At 50.1% G+C, this 24,421-nt stretch overlaps 1 protein-coding gene across 2 annotated transcripts in view; it reads left to right on the forward strand.

The window, feature by feature from the left end:
* LOC118089856 (1-phosphatidylinositol 4,5-bisphosphate phosphodiesterase gamma-1) overlaps positions 1–22,400 on the forward strand; it is a 73,528-nt gene extending 51,128 nt beyond the window's left edge. For both annotated transcript variants that reach the window (XM_035124907.2, XM_035124908.2), the window contains 16 exons: positions 609–809; positions 1,830–1,949; positions 3,517–3,700; positions 4,336–4,413; positions 5,487–5,590; positions 5,976–6,072; positions 7,513–7,579; positions 9,002–9,165; positions 10,451–10,547; positions 11,360–11,584; positions 13,726–13,874; positions 14,187–14,301; positions 15,001–15,162; positions 15,652–15,740; positions 16,649–16,833; positions 19,601–22,400. In XM_035124907.2, coding sequence (XP_034980798.2) covers positions 609–809; positions 1,830–1,949; positions 3,517–3,700; positions 4,336–4,413; positions 5,487–5,590; positions 5,976–6,072; positions 7,513–7,579; positions 9,002–9,165; positions 10,451–10,547; positions 11,360–11,584; positions 13,726–13,874; positions 14,187–14,301; positions 15,001–15,162; positions 15,652–15,740; positions 16,649–16,833; positions 19,601–19,652 — 2,089 coding nt within the window. In that variant the 3' untranslated portion in view covers positions 19,653–22,400. The remainder of the gene's footprint in view (positions 1–608; positions 810–1,829; positions 1,950–3,516; positions 3,701–4,335; positions 4,414–5,486; positions 5,591–5,975; positions 6,073–7,512; positions 7,580–9,001; positions 9,166–10,450; positions 10,548–11,359; positions 11,585–13,725; positions 13,875–14,186; positions 14,302–15,000; positions 15,163–15,651; positions 15,741–16,648; positions 16,834–19,600) is intronic.
* The last annotated feature ends 2,021 nt before the right edge of the window (positions 22,401–24,421 follow it).

Genomic DNA, 24,421 nt, shown 5'->3' on the forward strand with positions numbered 1-24,421 from the left:
CCTAGGAGCAACATTGCTCTCCTCTCCAGTGGTTTCCAGGATCTGGTCTTCGGTAGCCTCGGTGCCTCCAGCTGTGGAGGAAGAGCTCTTCTGAGACCCTTCTATGTGTGCCTCCTCCACGAGAGGTCCAGAGGGTCGCTACATAAGAACGGAGCCTTTTCTGCAGTGGCTCCCCGTTTGCGGAATGCATATCTTTAGGTTCACCCTTTATTTTAATGTATGTATGTGGGGGGCTTTCTTTGATGCTGGTGGTTGTTAATTACATTTCTATACTGCCCTCCATTTGACAATCACAGGGAGGTTTACAATATAAAAACACAAAAATACATAACATAATAAGAGAAGAAAACAATGACCACACCCTCCCACAGTTTAAAAAGCCATAGATATTTTTAATTAGCCAAAGGCAAATTGGTTGTTTGTTTGTAAGTTGTTTTGCATTGCCCAGGACAAGCTAAAGCCACTAACAAATTTAATAAAAAAAAATGAATGAAGAATCCCAATTTAGGTTGGTGGCCATCACTGCTTCCTGTGGAAGAGAGTTCCATACTTTAACTTTGCACCGTGTAAATAATTTCTGGCCCCTCCTCTCGCCCTTCCTTCCGCAGGCGTTCCGGCCGTGTTCAGCATTGCCGCATTCACTCCCGGCAGGAAGCCGGCGCCACAAAGTTCTACTTGACGGACAACCTGGTCTTCGACAGCCTCTACAGCCTCATCTGCCACTACCGCGAGGTGCCCCTGCGCTGCAACGAGTTCGAGATGCGCCTGACGGACCCCGTGCCGCAACCCAACGCCCACGAGAGCAAGGAGTGAGAAGCCCCATCCCTTCTTCCCTCTTCCTCTCCTCTAACCCCGGAGACACACGTCAACAGCCCTGATTGGGCAGAATTTGCTGTGGGCCTTGGGTGAAGGTTTTATAGGTGGATGCAGGGCAGGGGAGCACCCTGGGTGCAAACGCCACCAACAAGCGGGTGCTGAACTGGGAGCCCTACAGGTGTTGGGGGAGCCCCATTGCACGGGGGCCCGACCCTTGAGTTGGTGACGTCCTTAGAGGCGCATGGTCCGTGAGAGAGGGGCCTCTGAACTGATTTCCAGTTTCAAAAGTCAGCCCATAGCTCAGCGGAAGAGAGTCTTGCCTTGCAAGCAGGAGGTTGCGAGTTCAGTCCCTGCTGGCATCTGCCTGAAATTCTAGAGGGCTGCTGCCAACCAGTGTTGGCGAAACTGAGGTAGATGGGCCAACAGTCGGTATAAGTCCTGTGTACCAATGAGCATGTGCAGAGAGCATGACTTGCACCACTGTGTAGTGCATGGGTAGGCAACCTAAGGCCCGGGGGCTGGATGCGGCCCAATCGCCTTCTCAATCCGGCCCACGGACAGTCCAGGAATCAGCCTGTTTTTACATGAGCAGAATGTGTCTTTTTATTTAAAATGCATCTCTGGGTTATTTGTGGGGCATAGGAATTCGTTCATTTCTTTTTCTTCCCCCTGCTGAAAAAGTTTGCTGACCCCTGGTGTAGTGATAGCCAGGCTCCATGCATCTCGGCTAACAGACCTGGAAGGCAACCCCCCCCCCCCAAAAAAAAATATTTTCTGAACAAGATAAAGCAGTATGGAAATTAAAAACGAGTGAAAATCTTTACTTCCAGAGAAGCCTGGGTTCCGTCTCCTCCTCCTTTTAAATTTGGGGGTGTTCCGAAAGGGGAGCAAAGGGGGACCCAGCTCAGGACTGCCCCCCAGCCCCCTTTCTTCACCTGCCTCCCAGAGCAACCGATCAGGCGCACACCTGGCGGAGGCTGTCCTGATGGAGCTGCATCTTCTCTCTCCGCCAGGTGGTACCATGCCAACCTCACCCGCCTGCAGGCGGAACACATGCTGATGAGGGTCCCGCGGGATGGAGCCTTCCTGGTGCGCAAGCGCAGCGAGCCCAACTCCTACGCCATCTCCTTCCGGTGAGCCTCTCCGTCCCCTGGATGCAGCGAGAGGGGGGAACGCACGCGCATAAACCTGCAGGAGAAAGTGCGCATGTGTGTCTCTGCGTGTGCATGGTGTTATGTTTTGGGTCTGGGAGCCACTGAGGCTAAAGTCGCAGGGAAAGGGATAAGCAATCCACAAAATTCGTACTGGACTGCAATATAAGCTTGGTTAACTCCTGGCTTTGAAGATTGCGTTTACTCTTCTTCTTTTTTTAATGATATTTATTAAATTTTCCATTTTAACAATCCAATACAAACCACATTAAAACATTCCAAATTATCATACAATCGAAAAAGCTGAATACTCAATGCCAAATTGCATATCTTTTTTGGGTGACTTCCCATGCTCTGAAGTTCAGGAAGTGATGATCTAATATTGTACTGCATTCCTTAATTAGTCAAATAGTCCCAGGAAACATTTCCGATGTTGACCCTTCATTCATTTTTAACAGCCTCTGAGTTTGTATAACAAGCGGGTTAGTCCTTTGTAGTTTGGTGTGAACTATTTTAATTAAGATTGCGTTTACTCTTCAGCTTTTTCTTCTCCCAAAGGTGTCCCGCAAAGCAGCGGGTACGAATTTTTCTTCGGGGTTTACTCCCGAATGAGCGTAGCCGCAAGGCAGCAGAGGTTTAGGGTTCAGAGGTTTCCCTTTCCTAGATGGGCCCCCTTCCCAGGTGGACGAGCCCCCTTCTGCCCCTCGTGTAAACAGGTTTTGTTAACAAGGTGCGAAGAGCAACCTGTTTATTTCCAGTGAAGAAACTCGCTCATTGATTTATTTATTTTTGGATGGCGCCCTGTACGCCTCCTCCTTCCGGCAACTCCTGCAGCCAAGATTGGTGCCAAACATCTTGCTCTGCTTTCCTTTGGACCAAGAGGGGGTCTTGTCGTCGGGGCAGCCCAGGACCTCCATGCACACTGCCCAGGCTTGCGCCCCGGGGAGCTCACTTCCAGGCTGCTAATGCTGCAGAAACAATGCAGGAAGCAGCATTTACGAGTTACTGGTCTCTGCAGCCACAGCAGGCGCTGTGATTCTCCAGCGGTTTGACTTCACCCCCCGGAGGCGCACTCCATCGTCTCTCGAGACAGACGGACGCCAGCAGCAAGTGAAGATCGGCCTGGAAATGTAGGGATAGTGTCCGAAGAGTGCTGCAGGACCAAGTGGGGTGTCTAATGTTTGTGGAAAGAAATCCCCTCCCGCAAAAGGAAGTCCTTTTCCATCTCCACTCCAGACACTGATCTTGTTGAGATCCCTGCATTGCAGGGGGGTTGGACTAGATGGCCCTTGGGTCCCCTTCCAACTCTGTGATTCTGTGATACCCCACTGCCCCTTTTCAGACAGACGGTCGCCAGAAATTGCTTCAAACACACCCCATGCAGAGTTTAGTAGCCTGACTGCTGAGCTACTCCTGTTTAGAACCTTCTCTGTATTTTGATGCTCACCTGCCTTCCTCTGCATTTGAAACCTGCTGTTTCCCACCCTGAGCTCTGTGGGTTGTGGAACCATCCCAACCCCTCTGTTTTTCTGGGCTCCTCTGGCTGCAGGGCGGAAGGCAAGATCAAGCACTGCCGGATCCAGCAGGAGGGTCGACTTTTCATGCTGGGCAGCTCGGCGGAGTTCGAGAGCCTCCTCGACCTGGTCAGCTACTACGAGAAGCACCCGCTGTACCGCAAGATGAAGCTGCGCTACCCGATCAATGAGGAGACGCTGGAGAAGATGGGCACAGCGGTGAGGGGGCGCTGCCCTGGTTTGCAACCTCTAAGACAGCCGTCGCCCCCAACCTGGTGCCTTTCAGGTGTTTTGGACTACAACTCCCATCAGCCCTTGGGAGTTGGTAGTCCAAAACACCCGAAAGGTGCCTGGCTGGGGGCAAAAGGTGCTTTAGAAGATCTGGAAATCCCCTTAATGGAGCCCCTTGGGGGACAAACAGATCTCAACGGTCCCCTTGTCCAAGGGCTGCTCACATTTCCACACGGGGAAGATTTCCTTTGCAGGATGTGCCCCTCTTGTTTTCTCCTGACTACTGTCCCCCCAAAACACGGGGAATATTCAGGGTGGGCAGGAGGGGAGTGTGCCAAATTTCCTGAGTTTTCCTTCCATGCAGCAACTGGGATTTTCTCCGATAGGACACCCCCCGGGAGAAGCTCTCCATGCCTGCCCGTTGGGTGCCTTCAGGGCAAAGAGGCTCCCTTCTGCCTGGCCGCTCCGACAGAAATTTCTGGGGCTTTTGGTGACTTCTCAATGGGGGGAGGAGCTGAGGCAGCAGCCATCTGGGAGCAGAGAGGAGTTGGACCAGATGACTGTTTGGGTCCTCTTCCAAATCTACAATTCTGTGATTCTGTGCTGCCTCCTCTCTCCTGCAGGAGCTGGACTACGGAGCTCTGTACGAGGTGCGGACCCCTCACTTCTACGTGGAAGCCAACAAGATGCCCACAGCCAGGGTAAGTGAGCAAGAAAGGCCCTTGGGATGCTCTCTGCTCTTGGTTTGTTTCTAATTCTGAAGATCTCCATATCCCTCCTTTGCATTCTCACATCCAGAAACAAATTAGGGAAATGCAGACGGAGGCCGCACGTAAAATCAGTTAAAATGAAAGAGCCATTCCCCGTATTCCCTGAACCAAGAAGACTCATTTATTTCCCAGCAGCTTTTGCAACTTTCAGCCTGGATTTTTCTGTTGGCACAGAGTATTTATTCTCACAACTCCCTAGTCCTCATGGTCTCGGTGGAATAATCTGGATTGGACAAACGTTAGGGCAGTCACAAAGTATACTCTGGGCAACACAAAATTATTTGTGGCTGATAAATTACAGGGCGGGCAGAGAAAAACAACCAAATAATGGACAACTCACCAATTCCAAACAACATGTTTGCAAGCTTTCCTCTGCAGTCATAAAACTAAAATCTCGTCTAAAGCACACATACAACATTTTACTTGCTATTTATGTTATTAGTTAAGTTAACTTGTTTCCGCCACAGGGCATAACAAAAACCACGGCAGTAAAGATCCATCTACTTATGAAATTTAGACATGCATGTTTCCAACACTGTCAGTGATTTCAGACACAATCCAGAACATGTGATTCTGGGAAGCTGTGTGTGAACCTTAGACGACAGGTGTGTCTTGCAGCCGCTGTTTTCCTTGTGGTTTCTAGATCACCAGGATCAAGTGAAAGGCGAGGGCTGGTATCAGCTGGAATCTAAGCATTGCCAAGGCTTTCCACAAAGAAAGCTTGAGATTCTGCTCCAGGGCTCAAATTCTGCCATTCATTCCCTGCCACATCCAATGTTAGCAAACTGTGTCTGGACCACAGAAAGTTGCAAAAGATGCACTCCAATATCTTTTAAAACCCCAACATGGGAAGTGAAATAAATAGTGCAGAACTCACAAGGTTTGGGCGGACGTAATCCACAGGTTTGTTTGCTCGTTTGCAGTTTGCAGACGGTGAGCTCTTAATTTTGAGACTGCTGCTTTCAGCAGAAATGTGGTGATAATTTCTCTTGTTTGCATCTTAGTGCACAGTGAAGGCCTTGTATGACTACAAAGCCCAGCGGGAAGATGAGCTTTCGTTCTGCAAACAAGCCATTATTCACAACGTTGACAAGCAGGATGGCGGATGGTGAGTCCTGTAGTTCAGGGCTTTTTTTTTTCCTTCTAGAAAAAGAAGCGCTGGAACTTTTGCTGATGACCCTTGAGGTCGCTTCCAACTCTACAGTTCTATGATTCTATTCTGCTCCCTCATTCCCTGGCTGGGGGATCCCATCATGGAATCTCCTCCAGCCCCGTGTAAGAGGAGGCAGAGACAGGAGAGAGAAATCTTTTTTCTGGCACACTTTGTGCATGGTGTTGACAAGGCAGGTGTCTCTGTGTGTGAGTGTGATGGTGTCTTTCTTAACTGCTCCTTTTCCCATATCCCCAGCTCTCCCCTCGCCATAGCAAGCGGTGCCAGCCCCCCAATGCCCCCCAAGTCAGTCTGTTTTCCTTGTTCCTGTTACCCTCTCTAGGTGGCGAGGAGACTACGGGGGCAAGAAGCAGCTCTGGTTCCCTGCCAACTACGTGGAGGAGATCATGAGCACCTCTGTGCCGGAGCAGGATGAAGCCGTGAGTTCGGACCCCTCTGAATTAACCCTTTCTCTGCTGCCATTTATGATGCCCTCTTACTGGTATTGAGAGGGAGACAGCTCTGCCTTCCTTCCTTCCTTCCTTCCTTCCTTCCTTCCTTCCTTCCTTCCTTCCTTCCTTCCTTCCTTCCTCCCTTCCCTCCCTCCCTCCCTCCCTCCCTCTGAGCTCCCCCAGTTCCCATCTGGACACCCAGCTCCCCAGTGTCGGCCCCCTTTACAGACCCACTCCCAGATTATTATTATTATTATTATTATTTATTCAATTTATACACAGCCCTATACCTGGAGATCTCAGGGTGGTTCACAAACAAGACCACAACATATAAAATCAAACTAAAAACAATAACCCAATTAAAAAAAACACTCAAAAGAGCCACATTCTTAAAGGGTATAGGATGACAACCACATCAATCAAAGGCCTGATTAGAAAGGAATGCCTAAAGGTGTATAATGAAGGCACCAGGCAAACTTCCCTGGGGAGAGCATTCCACAGACGGGGAGCCACTGCAGAGAAGACCCTGTTTTTGTGTTGCCACCCTCCGGACCTCTTGAGGAGGAGGCACATGAAGAAGGGCCTCAGAAGATGATTTCAGGGTCTGGGTAGGTTCATATGGAAAGAGGCAGTGCTTGAGGTCTTGTGACCCTCAGCCGTTTAAGGCTTTATAGGTCAAAACCAGCACTTTGAATTGGGGCCAGAAACTAATTGGTAGCCAGTGCAGTTGCATAAGGAGTTGCATCTCATTGCTGGGAGGGGGCCATTTGAATGGGGAGAACCCCACATGATGGTAAACTCTGCCATTTTAGGGGATGAAACCTAATTTTTGCAAATTTCTTCAGCTGGGGGGGTGTGTATGTCTTAAAAATATGTATTTGCAATTTTACACATGTTTTATTTACCAAGCAAAACTAAATTACATTAACTTAACCAAAATATCTTTTGAATTCCCAGGCCATCTTGCAACTTTTTAGCACCCCTTATTTGGGGAATTTGAAATTTGGAAAAATTTGACACACCTTAAAATTGTGATGGGTTTCGTGGAATATGAGGCTTATCAATGGCTCCTAGCTCCCTGATTAAGATGCAAGGCCAATGAGTTTCCTGATCCACCGTTACGCTGCTAGAATCTGCAACTAGGGCTTGGATCAATTGAACTGATGGATCAATTGAAGTCTGCAGTCTGTGTTTGTTTAGCCAACCTGATGCCCATTGATTGTGGGGAGGGGTGGTTAAAAGTTAAATGAATGCCCTGTGGTTACTTTTGTGTTTGGGGAGTGTAGCAAGAGAAACGTAGGGATTGGGATCTCGAGGTACTGCAGACCCCTGTCTTTTGTTGGTTAACCACCACCCCTTTAAAAACAAGACTAATAAATGAAACCCTGATTTCTCCCCCATCCCCTCTCTCTCTTTTCTCTTGCTCAGTCCGTGGAGAACAGCCCTCTGGGAAACTTCCTGAAAGGTTTTGTTGATGTCCCTTCCTGCCACGTAGGTAAGTGTCTGAAGTAGCAGGCGCTGGGAAAAGGCAGGGTTATCAATGCACTCCCTCCCTGGGGGAGAAGGACCGAGTTTGAATCCAAACAGGACAGTATCCTGGAATACAGCCTTCCCTGGGCATGAATCCTAGCGCTACCTGTTTGTAGTGGCGCTGTGGTCTAAACCACTGAGCCTCCTGGGCTTGCCGATCAGAAGGTCGGCGGTTTGAATCTCCACAACAGAGTGAGCTCCTGTTGCTCTGTCCCAGATTTTGCCAACCTAGCAGTTTGAAAGCACACCAGTGCAAGTAGATAAATAGGTACTGCTGTGGCAGGAAGATAAACAGTGTTTCTGTGTGCTCTGATTTTCGTAACGGTGTTCCATTGCGCCAGAAGCGGTTTAGTCCTGCTGGCCACCTGACCCAGAAAGCTCTCTGTGGACAAACTCCGGCTCCCTCGGCCTGAAAGTGAGATGAGCGCTACAACCCCATAGTAGCCTTTGGCTGGACGTAACCGTCCAGGGGTCCTTTACAGGGAACCAGGCAGAGGGCCTTCTTGGTAGTGGCACCCACCCTGTGGAATGCCCTCCCACCAGAGGTCAAAGAGAACAACAACTACCAGACCTTTAGAAGGCATCTCAAGGCAGCCCTGTTTAGGGAAGCTTTTAATGTTTGATTTCTGTATTTAATGTTTTGTTGGAAGCCGCCCAGAGTGGCTGGGGGAACCCGGCCAGATGGGCGGGGTATGAATAATAAATTATTATTATTATTATTATTATTATTATTATTATTATTATTATTATTACCTTTACCTGCATTTTATAAAAAAAATTGCCTACCGCTTGATTTTAGAAAACCTCAAAGCGGTTTGCAAAAGGAGTAAGGCCCTGAGGTTATTAGTTAAGGGAATTTAAACATGCAAAAGGATTGCTTTTAATCCGCTAGGAGCAAATGAGGGCAAAACACCCGGCCCTCACTCCCAGTTGCTGCTTGGAAGCTGCCCTTTGGAGACCTTGAAGCAAATGTGGAGGTTGGGTCATTCTCCTTTCGCCATCTCCCTGGGACAAGCCCAGCCTGCCCATTCTCAACGGCAAGCCAAATTGGCTGCGTTCCCTTGGAAACTGGAAGGCGCACGAGTCAAACTGAACTGGGACTGGGGAGCCTCAGTGGGAATGTTCCAGGAAATCGTGGTGGCGTTTGTGGGGTTTCCACCCATCGGGGGCAATGAAGAGGGAGCCTGTCGACACATGTGGCAGCATCTTCAGTGGCTTGTTTTCATAGAATCGTGGAACTGTAGAGTTAGTTGGAAAGGGACCGTCTGGTCCAAGCCCCCTTCAACAGGAGAGCAGGAACTGCCGCTTGCCCTGCGTGCTCCTCCACGGAGCATTCCTGCGTTGAGAGCCTCTTCCAGTAAAGCCAACCCCTCTGGTGTCCTTGTAGTTATCTCCAAAGACGGGAGGAGCTCCAAACCATTTGTCTTCACCATCCATTCCCAGCAGATGACCCACCCATCCCAGTCGCTGGACGTTGCGACAGACACGCAGGAGGAGCTCAACGACTGGGTGGCCAAGATCCGGGAGGCCACACAGAACGCAGATGCCAGGGTGAGTCTTCCACGAACACTTTTTCCTTTTGTGCCATGGCTTTGAAAGCCGGAAGACATTGTAAGCCTGATGACAGAGACAGGGTTGGTTTTTGCTGATCCACAAGACACTCTAGAAACCTTTCCAGAGTGAATAATAATAATAATAATAATAATAATAATAATAATAATAATAATAATAATAATTTCTTATTTCTACCCCGTCCATCTGGCTGGGTTTCCCCAGCCACTCTGGGTGGCTTCCAACAGAAGGTTAAAAATATATTAAAACATCAGTCATTAAAAACTTCCCTAAACAGGGATAAATGATTGCAATGAGTGGACAGTTCCCAGAGCCTTGTGTTGGGGCCATTATTATTATTATTATTATTATTATTATTATTATTATTATTATTATTATTAGTATATGCTGCCCGTCTGACTGGGTTGCCCCAGCCACTCAACAAAATATTAAAATACAAAAAACCCCAAACATTAAAAACTTCCCTATGCGGGGCTGCCTTCAGATGTCTTCTAAAAGTCAGATAGGTGTTTATCTCCTTGGCATCTGCTGGGAGGGTGTTCCACAGGGTGGGCACCACCACCGAGAAGGCCCTCTGCCTGTGTAAGGGGGAGGGAGTACAGAGTACCCCCCCCATCATCAAGAGTAGCTCCGGGCTCAGGCAGGATGAAAGAGCCCAGACTCCACAGACGGGAAGAGAGTGAAAGGGACCAGGGGGAGAGGGAAAACATGGAAAGCAGACCCTTTCCGCCGGTTCCAGAATTACGAAGGAGGAGGAAAGGAAAGAGATTCAGTGTCCCGCGCCTTATATGTTGGGGGCGTTCACGCCGAGGGGCACTTCCGGATTCTGGATCGGACTGAGAAGACATGTTTCTGCACCTCCTTCACTGTACATATCAGCACTAATAAACACGTTATGGAAAAGTAACCTGAGGAGCGTCGTTACTCGAGAGTAGTCACCAGAAACCTTTGACAGCCTGGTTCCCTGTAATACCACTTTTTGCAGTGAACAAATTTTTTTTTTTTTTTTTAGCAGGTGCCAAAAATTGTGCATGCCTGATATCAACAGGTTTCAAAGTGTTGGTGCTGCCCCATAAATGCTGAATGGGTGTTTTGTGACATTTATAAGAGTGCCAGTTCCGCCAAATGTTATAGATTAGTTGTACTGTTGTAAGCCGGCTCGCTCTATTTCACGAAAGTAATTATTCATATAGATGGATCAAAACGAAGAGATGCTCCGTGGAGTTTCTTCTGACCTTTTATGCCCTTTGTGTATCCTGTGCAGATGCAGGAGGGGAAGATCATGGAGCGGAGGAAGAAGATTGCCCTCGAGCTCTCCGAGCTGGTCGTTTACTGCCGCCCGGTGCCTTTTGACGAAGAGAGTGAGTCCTCTCCACCTCCCATCCAGTCCCACGTGGAAGAGCAAATAGGGGGCAGACAGGCCCCGGGGGAACCTCTTGATCCACCAAACTCCTGTCTCTGGGTGCCTGCTTCCTTCCCTGCCTGGTGCCGGGATACCCCTGAAGACCATCTTGGCCTTTGAGCCAAGAGTAGTTCAACAGGTGCCCAAAATGAGCTTGAAACTCCCCAGTATCTGGCTTTTCATTCATTCAATCAATCAATCAATCAATGGAGAGTCTAAGGTAATATTCAGACTATTTGTCCTTCTAGTCTCAGGCACAGAGTGGCATTCCCACATCACCCGCCACCCAATAATTTTTCCAGGGAAACAACCGTAGATGTTGGAACCTGAGATCTCCTGCTTGCAGAACTTGCGTTCTGAGACTGAACTAGGGGACCATCTTTCTGAACCATGATGGTTATGTTTTGAGCGTCACAGACAGCCCATGGCTCTTGTCCCTGTGGCAGCCACAGAACGGGGAAAGGCCTGAGCTCCGTGCCAGACCCAAGACTGTGCATTCTGAAAGCCGGCAAATAGTCCTGTCTCCGTTCACCCTCTCTGCATCACTGTGACACTTTTAATAGTAATAATTTTATTATTCATACCCCGCGCATTTGGCTGGGTTTCCCCAGCCGCTCTTCTGGGTGGCTCCTGGCAGAATAGTAAAAACACCCAACATTAAAACTTTTCCCCAAACAGGGAAGTTTTCTGAACCTCTTTTCGTTTGGCTGTCCCTTGGTCACGTGTTTCCCAAACCCCGCTTGGATGGGGGAATCTCTTCTCCCTTTCCAGAGATTGGCACAGAGAAAGCCTGTTACAGGGACATGTCTTCCTTCCCGGAGACCAAGGCAGAGAAGTATGCCAACCGCGGGAAGGGCAAAAAGTTCCTCCAGTACAACCGCCGGCAGCTGAGCCGCATCTACCCCAAGGGGCAGCGCCTGGACTCCTCCAACTATGACCCGCTGCCCATGTGGATCTGCGGGAGCCAGCTGGTGGCCCTCAATTTCCAGACCCCCGGTAGGTCGTCCTCCCTTCCTTACAGCAGCTGTGAGCAATTACTGCTCTCTTCTTTTTTCCCCTTTCCCTTTCATTGCAAGCTTTCTTGAGATTTTTTAAAGAAACAGTTGCCAAACATGAAGTGTTGTCTTCCAGGACAAATGCGCATACGGATGTTAAGTGTGTTGTCATCCACACGGCATCAAATAATAATAATAATAATTATTATTATTATTATTTATTTATACCCCGCCCATCTGGCCGGGTCTCCCCAGTCACTCTGGGCGGCTTCCAACAGAAAAATAAAACACAGTAATCTATTAAACATTAAAAGCCTCCCTGATCAGGGCTGCCTTCAGATGTCTTCTAAAAGTCTGGTAGTTGTTTTCCTTTTTGACATCTGTTGGGAGGGCGTTCCACAGGGCAGGCGCCACCACCGAGAAGGCCCTCTGCCTAGTTCCCTGCAACTTGGCTTCTCGCAACGAGGGAACCGCCAGAAGGCCCTCGGTGCTGGACCTCAGTGTCCGGGCAGAATGATGGAGGTGGAGACGCTCCTTCAGGTATACTGGACCGAGGCCATTTAGGGCTTTCAAGGTCATCCACACGGCATCAAAACTTGGAAGCTCTGCTCCACTGCAGATAAAGCTCACGTCCTAGACCAGGGGTTGTCAACCTGGTCCCTACCGCCCACTAGGGGGTGTTTCAGGATTCTAGGTGGGAGGTAGGGGGGTCTATGGCACAAGCTGAATCCTCCTTACATTGAGCACTGGGGGGCAGCAGGGGCAGAGGAAGGGGGTGCGGCGGGGGTGGACTGCCCCGGGTGTGTTCGCTGAGGGGGGTGACATTTGATGCGCCGCCTGCCTACGACTCCCAAGCCTACCCTGAGCCGTCAGAAGAAGGGAACTGTGCCGTTTTGCCGGCGGCATTCCCCCCTTCCACCTTCGTTTTGACAGCTGGGGGAGGCTTGGGAGTTGCAGGCAGGTGGCATGCCGAATGCCCGCCATCAGTGGCTCACTCCACCCCCTGCTGCAGGGCACGCACGCCTCTCTGTGCACCCAAGCGGCTATCGTTGTGCCTGGGAGGGCACCCTCCATGCCCCGCCCCCCTCGGGAGCATGCCCCGCCGCTGGTGGGCGGTAAGGAAATTTTACCATCGAGAAAGATGCATTAGTGGGCGGTAGGTCTAAAAAGGTTGACTACCCCTGTCCTAGAGCGTTTTCTGACGCAGCCGATATATTTGCAGGTTTCCTCCACCGCTTCCTGCCTCCAGGGTGGGGCATCTCAGGAGCAGGGGCCAAATTTGAGTCTCTGGGCTCCTCTGAACGTCCCTTGGGACTCCAGGCCAGGCCACGCCCCCTTTCCTATGCCACACACCCCTCATACGTGCCAAGTTCCTCTCTAAAAAATAAGGGGCCGGACCGGAAGTAGCATACCGGAAGTAGCGCTGTCGCCATTTTGGATCTGGGTGGAGCATGCTCAGAAGTGACTTCTGATGCTGCTGTGCCCAGTTCCAAAATGGCCGCCGCACCAGAATAAACTGGGAAAAAACAAAAAAATCCGTTTTTTCGGCTGGGGACAGCCGGAAAAACGGGGGTTTCCCGGGGAATATGGGAGACTTGGCAGTTATGCACCCCCTTTCCGTAGTCCACACCCCTCATCGGCCCTGATCACTGATCTAGGGACTGATCTACGAAACCCAAGGACCCACTGATCTACGAAACCCAATGAGACCATTCCCACCACAATCCATGTCCATGGAACATCCTTGAGCCGCGGTCCATTTATTTTCCTGTATTATATTTCACATTAACACTTACATGTGCCACGTTACGCCCAGGGGAGACCCCCAAAGTGCCTCCCTTTAGTCATGGCTGAGCGCTACTGTCACGGCCCGTCCCAGATAAGGCAGGAGCGCGCACACACACACACACCTGATCGTTAATTCTTTATTGGCAAAATAAACACCCCATAAATCACGGCTCCCCTCTCTGGGGTCACGCCCTTGGCCCTTTGCCACATACTCCTCAGAGCCCTGACATCTCGGTGGCTCTGCAGCTGCAGTTTGGCCCCCCTGCGCTTTCTCAACCGTCCCGCCGTGGCCCCGTAGCACGTCCTGCAACGCCGTGTCCTTCCCCTCCTTGCTCTGACTCTCTCTGCTTCCAGACAAGCCTATGCAGCTGAACCAGTCGCTCTTCATGCTGGGGGGGCGCAGCGGGTACGTGCTGCAGCCGGACATCATGCGGGACGAGCTCTTTGACCCCTTCGACAAGAGCAGCCTGAAGCACGTGGAGCCAATCACCGTTCAGCTGCAGGCAAGTGGGAAGAGGAGGAGGAGAATGGGGTAGTCCAGCTCCTGCCCGGTGCTTTTCGGTGGGGGAAACTGTGCCGTTCCTTCTCCTTTGCATATGCTTCCGAATGTCACTAGCTGGAAACCGCAGGAGGGGAGAGTGCAGCTCTTGCACTCAGACCCCGCTTGCGAGTTTCTCGCAAAGCACATCAGGTTGGCCAATGTGAGAATGGGGAGCTGGACTAGACAGGCCCCTTTGGCCTGATCCAGCAGGCCCCTCTGGCGTTCTGACGTCTTACCCTTTCCACCTAGCTCAATGCCTTTCTCCTCCCCACAGATCCTGGGGGCCCGGCACCTCCCCAAGAACGGACGCAGCATCGTTTGCCCCTTTGTGGAGGTGGAGGTCTGTGGCTCCGAGTTCGACAACAGCAAGAACAAGACCGATGTCGTAGGTGAGAAGGCCGGTCTCCTCAGATGTGGTTGAGACAGACAGACAGACAAATTACTGGCCTTCCTCTTCCCGCAAAGCAAAACTAGAGCTCCAGGTCCCTCTCACGACCGGGGGCTTCCCCCCTCCCACCCGATCATAGCATGTGTATCTTCTGAGACATTTCCTACAGTCTCGTGGCTTTGCATAGTTCCTAGTTTCCCAGAGGTGGGGTAAGCAACGGCCCATTCATTAAGGTTATAGCAAAATCAGGTTAAAAACCTCCAAGGAAAGAGCCTGCTACTTTCTAGGGGAATTTGTTCCCCTGCCATCAGAAAGTTCTCCCTAATTTTGAGTCGGAATCTTCTTTCTTGTAACTTGAAGCCATTGGTTTGCGTCCTGCCCTGCGGAGCAGGAGAAAGTATATTTGCTCCATTTTCCATATGACATCCCATCCTATATTGGAAGCTAGCTATCATATCTCGTCTCAGTCTCCTCTTTTGCAGGCTAAACATACGCAGCTTCTTCAACCCTTCCTCATAAGGCTTGGCTTCTAGACCCTCTATCTCCTTGGTCGCCCTCCTCTGCACACCTTCCAGCTTGTCGATATCCTCTTTAAATTGTGCTGCCCAGAATTGGACACAGGACTCCAGGTGGGCTTCAGGATCTTGGCTAACTCACAATCTCCTTGTTTCATTTTGATTTTCTCCTCCTCCGCTTCCAGCTGACAACGGCCTCAATGCGGTTTGGCTCCTCAAGCAGTTTGTATTTGACATCAACAACCCCGAGTTTGCCTTTCTGCGCTTTGTGGTCTACGAGGAGGACATGTTCAGCGACCCAAACTTCTTGGCTCAAGCCACCTTCCCTGTTAAGGGCCTCAAAACAGGTACGGTCCGAAACTCTGCCCCCCTGCTTCTTTTCCCACACTGATTCATGGCCTGTCTCCCCATGATCCAATAGGGCACATTCTCTGCCCCAGTCCCACTATGGAAATGGAATGGAGTGGCCCAGTGGGTCTTCCTTGGCAGCCGATATTTTTATATTAACAGTATTATTGTTGTTGTTGTTGTTACGAAAGAAGAAAAGGCTAAGGCAGGGTCCCCCAAACTCAGGTCTCTGGCCGTTTTGGGACTACAATTCCCATCATCCCTGACCGCCGATCCTGGCGATGGGAGTTGTAGTCCAAAAACAGCTGGACAACCCAAGTTTGGGAAACTCTGGGCTAAGGAGTAAACTCTACACAAATCCAGAGAGGAGCCCCTAAGACGGTTGGAAGGTGTCTTGTACGCCTCCTTCCGGCAACGCCTGCAGACCAGCTGGTGCCAAATTTTTTGCTCCGCTTTCACTTGCATTCAGCTGTGGTCTCTGCCTGCAGGTTACAGGTCGGTGCCCCTCAAGAACAGCTACAGCGAGGACCTCGAACTCGCTTCCTTGCTGATCCACATTGAAATTGTCAATGCCAAGGTAAGCAAGATGCAGGTGGGCATCTAAGGCCCCGTGCAATGGGTTGCCCATGCTTAAAAGCAAGAGTTTGTAATTCTGCATGGACCCTCTTAGCTTTGACCTTAGCGTCAATATACTTAGAGAATGGAGCTGCATTTACTGACAAAATGTGGTTGTGGTTCTCTCAGGGTTTCAAGTGAAAATGCATTTAAGAAGTGTCATATTTTTTCCTTGGTTTCCCTTGATTTCCTTGTTTTATCTTTTGGGGTTTTGTTTTGTGTGTGTGTAAAACTTTTATTAAATTTTCTGTTTTACAATTTAGAATTTTCATTTAAACAACCTTAAAACGTTAGTGACTTCCCTTCTTCTCTTTCCGTGGTCCATTTTGCATATCATAAACCCCTGCATATTTTACATAGACTAAACCATTCAGCAATCCATTCTTACATCCATCGGAATTTGTTTACGCTGCTGAATTTATCTTAACGCCGCCAACATTTTCAAGTGTACACAATTTCCCCCCATAGATTCAGTAAACATTTTCCAATCTTCTCTAAACGTATGCTCTTCTTGTTCTCTTATTCTCTATGTTAGGTCCGCAAGCTGCGCATATTCCACCAGTTTAGGTTGCCATTCTTGTTTAGTGGGGACCTCGCTCGTTTTCCATTTTGGGGCTAACAGAACACAGGCTGCAATAGTGGCATACATAAATAACTTCTTTAAACCTGTTCTATCTTTTGTAAACCGGTCTGAGGGTTTTCGCAATCAAGTGGTCTATAAGTTTTATGAAATAATAATAATAATAATAATCATCATCATCATCCAACCCCCTGTGATAAACGCAAGCTGGCGCCTTGGAAGCTGCAAGGCCGGCCTCCCTCTGGGGCTCAGGGCTTTGCCCCCTACAGCAGTTCTTCTGTGTGTTGCAGGAAGAAGACGACGAGAACCTCTACTCCTCCATCCAGCAATTGCGCGACCGTGCCAATGAACTCTCCAACCAGGTGTCTGGCTTCGAGCACAGCAACAACAGCGACTCTCGCTACCAGCAGCGCCTGGACGAGCTGCGAGCGGCTCAGGAGCGCCTCATGGAGCTGACGGAAGTGCGCAACAGGAAGTGAGTGGGCGCCATTCGGCTCTCCCTTCTGTTCCTTCCGCCCATCCTTGGTTTTCAATTTATTTAATTTAAAATCTGCCAGCTGTCCAAACTCTTGTATAATCTCTAATACTTTAGGTATACTATTTTCAGGATCTTGAACTGTCAAAACTAGATCATCAGCAAAGGCTTTGAGTTTGTATTGCTTCTTTCCGACTTTCTGCCCCTGTGACCTCCTCATTCCTAATCCTATCTAACAGAACTTCCAAAACTGCAATGAATAACAAAGGAGAGAGTGGGCATCCTTGTCTAGTTAGTTCCTTTTTCTATTCCAATATCCTCTGAAACCACCCCATTCACAATAATCTTAGCTTTTTGTTCTGCATATATAGCTGTCAAATCATTAATGAACTCCCTCCCGACTTCCATCTTCTCAAAATTACGTAACATAAATCTCCAAGAAATATTATCGAAGGCTTTATCGGCATCAATAAAAATTAAAGCTGCACTAGTATTCTTCTTTACTTCCAGCATTTCTAAAATATCCACAAGATTTCTAATGTTGTCTTTCAGATGTCTGCTGGGCAGGAAGCCTGCCTGATCTTTATGAATCTGGTCTCTTAATATTCTTTTTAATCTTGATGCCAAAATACCTGCTGCCCATCCTTGGCCTAGCCAGCTCCCCTGTCACAGCCTCCCTGGTCTGCCCTCTTCCCTGATATGAAGCAGCTCCGCTGCTGCTCTTCCTATGGGTGATGTGGGGACTGCCCCCCTTCTCCTGAAGAGCGCTGGATTTACATATAAGCTAAAGAAGATATAGCTTAGGGCCCCACTCTCTTGGGGGGCCCCAAAAAAATTAAAGGGGGAAAACTATTGATAGTATTTCAGTTCAATAATTACTTTGATAAAATACATATTTCGTTATGGGCAAATGGCTTTAGATATTAGGTCCATAAATTACCATATAGCATATATTCAACACCAAAAAAAGGTGACAATTTGTTGTTGGCAAAGAACCCCTGGACAGACAAAGGGCCCCATTACCTTCAGTAGCTTAGGACCTCATCAAACCTCAATCCAGTCCTGCTCCTGAACCTTCCCAAGAACAGGAGGACAATATAGATTTAGAACAGTGGTTTGCAGAAGGGCACGGTTCATAGGCTGCAGAGGGCAGCAGCTGGGAATTATTGGAAGAAGGATAGCAGGAAGAAGAAGAAACACCAGGGGAGAGACAGCCGAAAGACTCGGAGTCCTTGGAAAGCATTCCTGACCACCCCCCTCACAGAACCAGGCAGGCATTGAGGGCATTGGAACAGAATGCTCCGAGGCAGAAAGCTCAGATTAACCGACGCAGGAGTGACATTGAATAGGGGAGACGTAGTGGGGTGGGACTTTACTTGGAGCAACGCCATTTTTAGAGAAGGCTGCATTCCTTCATCGTGCTTTGTGAATTATTGAATAAACTAGTATCATTAAGCCCGTTAAATTAACGGGTGCTAGAACATATGTTACTACTTGTAAGTTAAGCAGACCCAGCTAAACTCGGGCTTAGGCACGTTTCAGCAGTAATCTTTCCTAACTTCTCTAACACAGATGAAGTTTGGGTCCGTCCATCCCCCAAACACACACCCCAGACCTATTAGTCCCCCTTTAATCCTAACCTCCCTCCCCCCCAAGTCTGAAAGTTATCCCCCAAGATCACAAATATGGTTTCTTTGTAAAAGGATCCTCCCTCCCAAAACCTATAGGCCTCTTTTAAATCGTCTACCAGAAGTAACCCCACAAAAAAACCCCACTTTCCTCATGGACTTCTCCTTAAATAATAATAATAATAATAAATAAATAAATAAATAAATTAAATTAAAACAAAGGCGGCTTCATTCTACGCTCCTCTGTGTCTACATGGCGTCATCTTCCACGGTGCACTTTCCTCCTAATCTTAGCGCCTCTAATTGCATCTGGTCCCCTGGACCCTCTTCTCCACCCCCACCCCCGGGAAATAAACCTTGCAGCGTAAGCGCCCCCTGAATAAACACTGAATAAAATAAAGCCATGCATGTGCTCTCCCTCCAAGCTGTGCCCGCTTCGGGCAACCCGTCTCCCCCGCTGGGCTAGGGCTCTTAGCAGGGCCGCCCTCACAACTCGGCGGAGGTTTATCCTCCTCCTCCTCCTCCTCCTCCTCCTCACCTGAGGAGAAGGAAGAGGCCTCTGCTGCTGCCTCCCGCAGCGCGCCTCAGGTAAGCGCGCCGCCCCTCGCTCTCCCACCTCGCCGCCCCCGCGTCACTCCGCCGCAGCTCCCACTAGAACGGCCGCTAGAACGTATGTGAGAGGAGCAGCGGGGTCGTGGCCTTCCCTCCCTCTCTGCGCTCGGCTGTGGGGCGCGCCGGGAACGCAAGTAAACAAACTCGCTCTCCCGTCGTGCCCCGCGGCCGAGCACAGAGAGGGAGGGAAGGCCACGGCCCCGCCGCTCCTCTCACGGGCCAGGGAGGGTTGTCAGGAGGAGGCGGCGGCAGACCAAGATGGCGGCATCGGGCTCCGGGGCCGTGGCGGCTGCGGGAGCCGGACCGGGCTCCTCCTCCTCGTCTTGCTGCTGGTCGCTGGGGGGGGAGCATAGGAGGGGGGGAAACCCGCCCCGTCCTGCCCAGTGGGGATTTGAATCCAGGACTCCTGGGTCCCAGTCCAGCACTCTGTAACCGCAATGCCACCTGCTCTCTATATAAGTTCTCAAGGAGAGGCCCCCCCAGCCCCACTTGGACTCCAATCATGCTCTTTGTTTTTCCCAACGCAGGTTGATGGAGAAGAAAAAGCGAGACCGGCAGCTGGCCAACAAGCGGAACTGAAGCAAGGCCAGCATCCCTGGCTCACCCGTGCCGCTGGGGGGCCTGGAGGCTGCCTCTTCCTTCTCCCTACCAAGCTCCCAAATGGCCTTTCTTACCAGCCACTGCCCAGACAGTTCTCTGCTGCCCAAGTCCCAGCTGGCTGGCTTCCTGGCACCAGGGGCGGAGGCTGATGTGGGCCACAGCAAGAGCGCCCCCCCAGGGGGGATGGGAAGCAGGAATCTGAGTGGACTGACCACCTGCGGGGATGGAGACCCTGCAAGTTTTTGCAGGGCCCATTACGGACGTCGGACATGGGCCTTGTCGAAAAGTTTTGCTTAATTTTAACCCATAGCGGAGGAGCTGGGCTTTTTATTACTTTTAATTTAATCAACCCCCCCCCCCCCGCTTAATCCTGGCCATTTTATGGTCACAGCTTGGAAGAGGTCTCTGGCGTCACTTTGCAGGACAGTTCCCACACCTAACCCCACACATTGCAAACCTGCAGAGGCCGAAAAGCTAGAGTAGTAGGAACCCGGGACAGAGGAAATCACCGCTGGATGCAGAGGACTTGCAAAGGGAAGCTGAGAAAAATAGATCCAGTGAGGTGATAGTTAGACATCAAAGGTTACCGAGTGGGAGGATCATTTGGTGGGGGCAGGAACAAGATGCACCACCCCCCAGAGAGTCTGCTGTGAATACAGATGTGCCTCACAGCGAGTTCCCTCCTCTCCATCCTTAAGCACAAAGTTCTCCGACCGCAAACCTTGCTGTTACGATGGCTGCACTCTTGTCTCGGAGGCAGCGAGCGGTGCTCCTGAGGGGAGAGTACAGCTCTTGCGCTCGAATCCTGCTTGTGGGTTTCAAATAAGGGGCATCTATCTGGCTGGCCACCGTGAGAATGGAATGCTGGACCAGATGGGCCCTTGGCCTGATCCTGCAGGCTCTCCATGCGTTCTTACGCTGCTTGATCCGGACTAGATCTTGTTTATTTGGAGGGGGCTTATTCCTGTTAAGCGTGTGCAGGATATGGCAGCCGTGGTATATTTATTTATTTATTGCTGGAAGGGAGAAAGTCCCCTTTGGTCGAGAACATCCCTCAGCGTTTCTTCTTGTTGCAAAGCGTAGGCTCTGTCCTGCCGCAGCGGCTGCATCGTGGACACCAGGAAGGGAGTTGGCCCAGGGACTGCGGCCATCGATTGTGGCTTTGCACCCTCTGGCCTTGATAGCCTGGCTTCCTTGTTATAGTGTCTTCAAACGGAAGTAGGGAAAGGACCTGCAGGCGTTGGGGGGGGAAGCAAGCCCTGAGAAATGTTGTTTGTTTGAGGAGGGACCTCTGAATTCGCCACTGTTTTCACTTTAGCTGCCGGCAGGCTCCTGTAATTTCTATCTTTCGCCAGGGGCTCTAATGGGAACAGCTTAGCACACCACAGGGCAAGCCATGGTAGGCACAGGCAGGTGGTAGGAGACCCCCCCACCCTACCCCCAGCTGTCTCTTTTACATCCATACTGACCGAGAGAGAGAGAGAGGAGCTATGGAGCATGTCAGTAAATCATAGTACAGGTACTGCTCCACATTTTTGGTGGTGGATTGAATTGAAAACTTCCCTTCCTCTGTTCTGAAGGAGTCCCCAAACCAGAGCTTTCCAAACTTTTTACGTCGGTGGCACACTTTTTAAACATGCACCATTTTGTGACACAGGAATTCACTTTTACTAGCAAGCCAAAGGTTAAACTAACCCCTTTCCAGCCCCAGGAGCAGTCGTGCGACATCTACATCCGTGTTTAGGGAAGTTTTTAATACGTATTTGAAGATTTATTCTGGTTTTAGTCCTCTGCTGGGAGCTGCCCAGAGTGGGTGGGGAGACCCGGCCCCGGATGGGCAGGGTATAAAGAATAAAATTATTATTATTATTAATATTATTATTATTATTATTAATTACTACACACTGCAGCCAGCACACTAACGTGTCGTGACACACCGTTTGGAAAGCTCTGCCATAAACGTTTGCATTTTGAGAATCTGTTTCAGAGATGTCCAATGTCTTGTCCCTGGGCCCTTAGCAGGATAGCAAGCCAAGGTGTCACCTTTCACCTTAGTGAGTTCTTCCTTCTTTCCCAGGGAAAGAATCCCAGGGATTCTGCAGTAGAATCACGTACACCGATGAAGCCAACCCCAACAGTTGTGTCCTTCCTACTGAATGCAGAATTTGGGCCATTTTAGCAGCATAACCCAGATGCTGGGAGGAATTATGGCAAAAGTCTGCACGCACTGGAATTGAGCCCACGAGCAAGTGACTCCCCCCAAATCATTGTGGCTTATACCGGCAGCTCCCAACTCACAGGCTTCATGGGAACACAGAAAGCTCCTGCTGCTACTCTGAGGCCGGCTCGAGTGATGAGGTGGTCTTAGGAGAGGTTCTGGCAAAGTTTTATTGATGGGGAAAGTTGGCCTATATACAGAAATGAAAAACTTTGGACAGAAAGCAAAGTCCAAATGTACCAGGTAGTGAAGTAAGTCCGAATTGGCAGAGTAAGTTTGCAAAAAGGGCTGAAGCCACAGGGAAATTGCTGCTGCCCAAACCAGGTTGAGAGGGGTGGGACATGTTTGTGGGAATCCTCCTGCAACCCACTCACTCCCGTGATGTTTGTGCAGGAAAGTTGTGGCCTGTAAGGAAGAGGAAAGGTGAAGGTGGCTGTGAGGAAGCTGGCAAGGAGAGCTAAGAAGATACCAGGAAGATCCCAAGTACCAGATTTAGTGGGGTGGGGTGGGTGGGTGGGTAGTTGCATTTTGCCAAACTCTTCCTGTATGAGCTATCTTTGCAGCCCATCCCTTTGCTGTGGTGTGAGGGACACACTGAGCTCTTTAAAAGGGGTCTGGTGGAGAGGTGGTGGCATTTTAGAACCTCACAGGACCATGCAGAAATAACGACCACAAAGCACTGATAGGGCCTGGAGCTGTGGGGCGCAAAAAAAGAAGCTCAGAGAGAAGAGCAGAATTGTCCTCCTTCAGTTAAGCTGGTGCCAGAGCCACAGAGAAGCAGCTGGCAACTGGGCTGCGAGGAACTCTGCACAAGCCACACCCCAGAATATTTTGTCACCAGCAGGCTGAGGAGTCCAACTTTTGCTATTTGAAGAGAAAACAGAGCATGCATCCCAAAGCAAGGATAAGCATTGACATGCTGGGGAAATCTCGGCTGCTAGAAAAGGGCTGGGGGCGAAATGCAGCAAGCCAGAGACTTAATGCGACTTCAGGGTCCCACGTTGCAGATTTAACCTGCAGGTGTTGAGAAGGGCGACGGTTCCATGCCTGGAATGCTTGCTCCTTCCTCCCTCCCCACCATGGCTCTTTCCTTCCATAGGCACCGATCAGAGCTATGGCAGAAGATTCTTTAAAAGAGCATTAGGCAAATTCATGGAGAGGGCTATCGGTGGCTCATAGCCATGATGGTTCTGGTCTGCCTCTGCGGTCAGAGGCAGAAATGCTTCCGAAGACCAGTTTCTGGGATCTCACAGGAGGGGAGAGAGCTCTTGTGATTGAATCCTGCTCATTTGTTTGGCCACTATGAGAACAGGATGCTGTGCTAGGTGAGACCTTGGCCTGATCCAGCAGGGAAATGCTTGTGTTCTCTCATCCGGGCCACCAGAATAGCATTGCTTTAACTCCCTTCTTCACTTACTTTGGCCAGAGAGGGGCAGGGAGATGTTGTACCACTACAACCACATTTAAAACCCTGTTGCCGCAAAGCAGGCAAGAGGTTCTGCCCTCTGCAGGGGACCAAACCTGAATCCCTTTGCGTGGCCCTGCCTTGAAAGCAAGGGTGTGGTGCTTCCTACTCGTGTGTAACCTCCCCTATGGAATCCTAGAATTGCAGAGTTGGGAGGAGCTCATCTAGTCCAACCCCCTGCAATGCAGGAACCTTTTGCCCAGCGAAAGGGGCTCAAAAGAGAATGGTCAGTGCGATAGGTTTGCAAGGAGATGACTTGGGCAGCTGGCTGGCTGGGCCTCTGAAGTAGCTGCCAATCAAGGGGACTTGGGTTTACTGTGATACTGACTCTTAAGGTATCCCTTTGCATGTTCACATCAAAAGCAGATTCTTCCGACTAATTTCAAAACCTAGCATCAGTGGTTGTCTCTTTTGTAATTTACACGGGGCTCGAGGGAGGGCACAAGCAAGCCTCGCCCTTGGCCAGAGCCATGAGTTCCAGTTTACCTGCCATCCATGCCTTTGAACCTGGAGACTTCCTAGCTCTTCAGTACCACGGTTGCCGGACAGGCTGCAGACCACATGGGGCGAAGGAGGAAAAGGCTCGAGGGAGCAGGTGAAGTTTCTGAGCACCACTCAAGCTCAGTGTGCAGGTAGAATCCCCAACTCGAAGCTTCCTCTGCGGGAGGGCTGCTGATGCAGCGTGGGGAGATTCGCCCCGACAAGCACAAGAGAGTCAGCAAATACAGCAGTACTGTTGCAAGGAGACCACGTCCCTTCCGGTGCCACTCTGGGGAGGGACCCATGTACCCTTTGTATGAAAATAAAATCTATTTAGCCAATATTTATACAGAAAAGCGCTTCTGCCTGGCTTCTTTCCTATCAAGGGTGCTATTGTGCTTTCAACTTCACAAACATCCACTTGGCTGCCTAAGCCTCAGGATTCTCGCACTGGCAAAAACACCTGGCCTCATTCGGCCTACAAATTTGTGACCATCCGGCACAAGTCAGTCATTGGATCCATCACTTGTTTTATCTATCACATTCTCTCTCTTCTTACACACACAGGTGGCTATCCTCCCCTTC

This window comes from Zootoca vivipara, chromosome 8 (genome assembly GCF_963506605.1).
Source record: "Zootoca vivipara chromosome 8, rZooViv1.1, whole genome shotgun sequence".
In the NCBI taxonomy this organism is placed as follows: Eukaryota; Metazoa; Chordata; class Lepidosauria; order Squamata; family Lacertidae; genus Zootoca; species Zootoca vivipara.